This window comes from Tauraco erythrolophus, chromosome 4, assembly GCF_009769465.1.
Source record: "Tauraco erythrolophus isolate bTauEry1 chromosome 4, bTauEry1.pri, whole genome shotgun sequence".
Classification (NCBI taxonomy): Eukaryota; Metazoa; Chordata; class Aves; order Musophagiformes; family Musophagidae; genus Tauraco; species Tauraco erythrolophus.
Window position 1 is genome coordinate 14,183,253 of NC_141468.1, and position 6,133 is coordinate 14,189,385.

Sequence of the window (6,133 nt, forward strand, 5' to 3'; positions counted from 1 at the left end):
TCAGTTAAATGACTAACTGAACCCAGTATAGTCATAAACTGGAACAGCAACCATTTCCCTCAGATTCACACCACGTTTTGAAACAAAAATAGTTACGCAACTTTGAATTCCACTATTAGAACGTACTTGACAAGTGAAATTTAAGCTTAATTTAAACAGCCTAAATCTCCTATCTGCAGGATAAATCTTGCATATGGCAAAATGGTCTTCCAGGTTCTCTGCATGCTAGATCAGCATGTCAGAAGGATGCACTCAATTCCATTCATCTAATTGAAACACAGGCCGCAAGACCTGGTTATGACTCTGCAAGTTAAAGGTCTTTCCAATGAATTAAAAGAGCAGAGAAATCTGTAAATGAAGACTTGAACAAGGAAGAAAATAGAAAAGTTTTCAAGAGCTTTAAACACATCATCCATCTTGGCTGTAGCCAAGCTTACCATCTTATCACTTAGGAAAAGCAGGTGCCTCAAAACCAGGCTCTAACCTAGTAATCGCTACTGCAAGCGAAGGACAAGCATCAGCTCCTATAATCAGCTTTTCTGAATGGCAGGCGAAAAAACTTCTCATGATCTCCTCCTCAGTGTCAATATCCCTTATCAACACACAGCAATTAAACTAGAATGGGAAAACGCTATTGGTACTACTCAAAGCCCTATGACAACAGATTTCCAAGTCCAGATCTCAGTCTTTCGCTCCGCATCACTGCGCACCCTGATTCCCTGTATTATCTTTGCTACACCGCAATCCAAGAAATCTCATGAGACAAATTTCACCATTCTTGCCCCTCATTCCCCCTTAGCTTTATTCCTCATTTTCTCCAGTACTAAGGTCTTTGCAGGCCCTCTCGCTCTCTCACCAGGGTAAAGCTTTTGCTCCTAGCATCATAACTGCTATATGTAGCACAGTATGCACACACACCTCACTGATTAGAAATGCCACTCCTCCCAATTCATAGATACTGGCACCCTTATCAGTACAAAGTTCAATTGGGAATTCTCCATCCTGTGTACCCATGTGCAATGCATCTCCACTTTAGCTGCAAAGTAGAGGATAGAGTTTTTCCATCTTCAGGGTCTCAAAATGATCAAGGAAATCTCTCGCCCATTCCACCCACTTATCTTTTGATAATTTGCCTCTTTTAGAGACTTCTGCACCTCTAGTCTCCACACCTGCACACTTTTCTTTCTGGCAGGTGCAACACTGGTATGTGTATCAGTTCTGAATGCTATGAGAGAAAAAACAAATCAACACTGTCAATTCCAGGTTGCTGCTCGTTTTCCATAGAACCAAAAGAATAAAGTTATTCAACTGCAGACTCCACGAAAGGGAGACTGCACTTGCTTGCATTAGGTCGTTTTTTAGAAAGTCTTACCAGCTGCACATATGACAGCTTCTATGAACTCATCACACCTAAAAGGGCACATTTTATTCCTGCTTTCCCCCTACATATTCTGTGGGCAGGCCTCTCAGTTTTCATTATACAAAATTCTGTAAGTTTACCCTGACTTTGTATCTGTAGGCTGCCTAAATTTTTCACTCTCCTTCTATCCTACCCTTCCTCTAGCCTTCCCTGCCTTTCCTACAGCACCTATGTATATGCCTTTTGCCCCAAAACAAAATCAGAATCATCTCCCTCTTACGTAGCTTTTGCATGCTATTTCCTCCCCGTTTCACATCAATATCTCAAATTCACGCATTCCACATTCTCTCATTCACTGCTGCAGCCAGAATCTCTATGGTATCTTCTAGTCTACGCTGTAGTTCCAGCAATCCCGATGTACAAGTTCCACCCATTCTACCCTCTCACCCTAATATATCATTCTTGGTTTTCCTCTGTACTTAGGATTCTACAAGCCCCCCTCCTAGTCATTCCTTTCTCCCTGCATCATAACCACATTTCTACTTTCCATTCTGAAAAGTAAATTATTCACCGGATTAACAGCACAAATCTGTTCTTTAATCTACAGCCAAACACAGAATCACTTTGAAAAGGCTGGATGCTCTCAACAGAAGACTCAGTGCATCCCTCACTTTCTTACAGCCTTCCCTGCAAAAATATATAATTTAATTAATATAAAGTTCTTCATTTATTTCGAAAAATACGCCACAAAATTATAGGTATCAAAACCACTTCCTCTAAACAGAAATCTGGAGATCCAGATGCTATACAGGCATCATTTGCCTTGGAAAAATGTTGTTTGTTGCTTGTGCTTAGGTTTTCAATAAATAAATGAAAGGTATAAAGATTTGTTCTGAGAAAACAGAAACTAAAAATTCAAGTACTTCTGCTTGTCAGTATATAAGTTCTGAGAAAATATCCTTTCCAGATACAAGGTGCAGAATATCCTCTTTAAAGACAAATCATCACTTCCAGGAAGGTTCAGTTAACAATTATTCAGTTGACACCATCAGTGTCGTCATTTCTTTTACTAATGTGCAAAAAAAATTTCATCTTGTTATTGTAATATTGTTCTCAGAAATTTAACAACATGATTGTGTAACACTGATAGGACACTATAAAAATCTGAGTGAATATGGTTACTATTTACATAGCTTTGCTAGAAAGATATTTGATGAGTTTCTCAGCGGCTATCCTTGAAGACAAGAAGGCTTCAGCAACATCAAACGTGTACTGAGTATCATTTCTGAAGACTTTCCCTAAGTCATCTTTTGGACAGGAATAAGAAGAAACCCTAAAATGAAACACTTGAAAGCACTGAAATGACACACTTAAAGCCCGTTGTACACCAGCAGTCAAGATCGTAACGACAAAATGATACATGCAACATGCTGACCAAAAGAACAAATAATTAAAAAAAAAATATTCAAAGGTAAGTGAATCTGAGATTAAGATACTACTGGAAATTAGTGCAAAATGCAGTGAGTCAGTCAGATAACATAATCAATAGACAAAAAGGCATATTGATACAAAATGTTCTCTACAAGCTTGGCTCATCCTATAAGTACAGGTATAGGGCCACAATCAGAGCAACACAAGCCTACAGAGCAACTCTAATTTATCTTTCCTTTGAAAGAAACTTGCTTAAACTAGGTAATGGAGTGAACGTTTCAAGTTCTTCATATTTCAATGTAAATGCAAATGCATCAACATCTGGTTTCAGGTCACTGAAGGCTGAGAAAGCATACACTGGAAATACAAGCATATATTTTCGTATTGTCTTCACATATTCATGTATTGTCTTTTACTTCCTAAGCATCTACTACTGTTGATCACAGTCAGCAAGAACCTAGACTAACATCTTGTCTTAGCCGGTATGGCCATTTTTGTCCAGCCCTATTAATAAACTAACCCGGCACTCCTCTCTTTTTTCTGAAGGCCTCGAGCATTTCTTGGAAAATTTTAGCCCAGTGATCTTCAGGAAATAAAGCAAACCTGAAGCAGCAACTAAATGAGATTTCAAAAAATTTTAACCGCATGCTCTCTAGTACTCAATGACTTAGCCTGTAAAAAATAACAGCCTAATAAACGAGATCGTTCAGGATTTAATTTTAAAACCGGGGTTTTTTTTGTAGCATGTGGTCCGCTCCGTTTTTCCCGTCCAAAGCAATGACAGAAATTCAGTTTTGTTCGCAGATCTCTAGTAAATTGCTAGGCACTCTTATTTCCCTAATAGGTAAGAAAACCTAAAGCCTCTGGCAGCTTCGAGCTGACGCCATCGCTAATTCCACACCCCCTTTTTTGACAGGACTGACGGCAGACTAAGCGGCCGCTGCCTTCTCCGCAAACTTACACAACGCCCGCGGTCTCCTGCCGGGGTCTAGCACGCAGCCCCCGAGCCCGGCCACCCCTGGCTCCGCGGAGGCCGGGCGCAGGGGGCGGACAGGTAGGGCCCCCGGGAAGGGGCGCTGCCCCAGAGCCAGTGTGCTGGGGCGGGGCGGGGGCAGGCGGCCATTCTAACGGCTCGCCCCCGGCACCACAACTGTTTCCTGCTCCCTCACGGCAACTCCAGCAGCGCCAGGCACCTTCACGTACAGCACCATACCCACTTGCTGCCCCTTCCACACCCCCTGCAGCCTTCACCACCCTTCCTCCCAGCTCTCCCTTCCCGCCGCTCAGCCTCCCTCAGGCTGCGGGCAGCGAGCGATCGCCCGCCCCTCACCTTTCGGCAACAGCAGCTTCACCTCTCCGTTCTCCTCCCGGCCTGCCGCACTCAGGCCCCCGCCGCCATCTCCCACGGCCGCCACCACGGGCAAGGCCCCGTGCTTCCTCCTTTCCTTGTCCCGCTTTTCCTTGGGCCTCTTCGGCTTGGTGCTCCCGCTGCCAGCGCCGGCCGCGCCGCCGATACCGCAGCCTCCCGCCTCGACGGCCAGAGCCAGGCGGTGCCGGTGGTGGCGGTGCTGGTGCTGCTGGTAGGAAGAGGAGGGGGAGGCGGACGACGGCAGCAAAACGGCGGGCGACAGCAGCTTCCGGGGCAGTTGAGAAGGGAAAGCGAAGCCCCCCGCGCTCCCGGAGGGGCCAGAAGGGAGCGCGGGGAAGCCCCACGCCGCAGGGTTGCTGTAGCTCGGCACGACCGCTGGCAGCGACAACGACTGCTTGCCGCTCCCGCCGTGACCGCCGCTGCCACCACCGCCCCCTTCACCGTTGACGCGCTTACTGCCCTTTAGGCTCCTCTCATCGGCTCCCTTCATCTTCTTGGCAGCCGGCTGGGATCCACGGGAAACCTTCGTGTCCGGGGCCGGCCTGGCGCCGAACGACTCCTGCTCGGGCGACGCCGCGCCACGAACAGGGCTCGGCGACTCCGCCATTTTAGGCTCCTGCTTCTATTTACTCTCGGCTCGCCTCAACCGACAGAACCGGGGCGGGGCGGAGGGGCGCCTCAGCTTCCCCCAATGGGCAGTGGAGACGCCGGAGTGACAGCGGGATCGACCAATCATAGGGCGGGGAGGGGGCGGGTTCTCAGGGGATTGGAGGCGGTGGGCTCGGCTGAGTGCGCAGTCGGGGAGTGGGGGCGAGGGGAAGGGGGTGCTGCGACGGTCCGGGCGGGCGCGGCTGCGCGGGGCTGGGAGCGGGCTGGGGAGGCGGCGCTCGGCTCGGCTCGGCTCGGCTCGGCTCGGCTCGGCTCGGCTCGGCTCGGGGCCGGGCCGGGCTGGGCCGGGCCGGGCCGGGCCGGGCCCAGTCCCCAGCCCCCAGCCCCGGTGGTTGGGGCGGGGAGCGGCCGTGGCGCTGGGTGCGCTCCGCCAGGCGCGGGCGGGACAGGCAGCCGCCCCGAGCGCTGTCGGGCGGGGCCGGGCCGTGGCAGCGGCGGCTGGAGGGGAGGCCCGGGCCTGAGGGGCCGCGTCCTGGGGAGCCGCTTCTTCGGGAGCTGCTTCTTCGGGACCCGGGTGTTCGGGCTGTGGCGCACGACGGCGGGTCCTGCAGGCGCTAGGGAGCCTGGAGCTGGTTCGCTTGAATCCGTCAGGTTTGGGGCTTCCCCGCTGCCGCTTGGCACTGGGGAAACCTGCCCCGATGGCTGTTTTCTGAGAAAGGCTTTTGTTTAGAAATAAGGGAAGTTTGGAATAGCGCCTTTCCCGGGAGGTTACGCGGGCAGTAGCCCGCGAGGTGATGCAGCCAGTGTGTCAAGCAGAGGCTGCCGCAGCACCAGGGTGAGCCGCCCGTCCTGGAGCTGCGAGCGTTTGTTCGGGTCGATGCCTTGGGTACAAGGCTGAGGTCTCAGCGGCGTTTCTGGCTAAACCGGAGTTTTCCACGATTTCCCCAGTCATCGGAGGAAGTCAGCTTAAGGCCTGGAAGCTCTTTCGGGCCCTATGGAAGACAAATGCTGCAAAAGTTTACTGATGTGTGAGATTCCATCCCGCCAGAATAGTCGGGTATCGGCTTCCTCAGCAAGATCCCTGGCACCCTGCTGCTGTGGTTCAGTAAAGAGATGGCATTGCTGCTTCCTCCAAAGCAAAAGGCAGCATGACTTACAACGTGGAGTTTATTGTCACAAATAGGACACCCCCCAACCCTGCCATTGGCATCTACAGCTGCTGTAGTGGCTGTTCAGGTGCAGACTGAAATTCTCCCAAGACCTGGTGTAAGCCAGAAGTGCTGACAGAAATAAACTGAAGGTGAGCCCTTGTGTCCTGGAGTGTTTGCATTGCCGGTCTCCTACTCTGGTCAGTTGTACCTGCA

General features: G+C 50.1%; 1 protein-coding gene across 1 annotated transcript in view; it reads right to left on the minus strand.

Annotated features, from left to right (window-relative positions):
• The window catches only part of RSBN1L (round spermatid basic protein 1 like), a 59,132-nt gene extending 54,351 nt beyond the window's left edge, over nt 1-4,781 (minus strand). Inside the window, exon 1 of the mRNA XM_086610043.1 lies at nt 4,122-4,781. Within this exon, the coding sequence (XP_086466169.1) occupies nt 4,122-4,767 (646 nt within the window). The 5' untranslated portion in view covers nt 4,768-4,781. The remainder of the gene's footprint in view (nt 1-4,121) is intronic.
• Between the last annotated feature and the right edge of the window lie 1,352 nt (nt 4,782-6,133).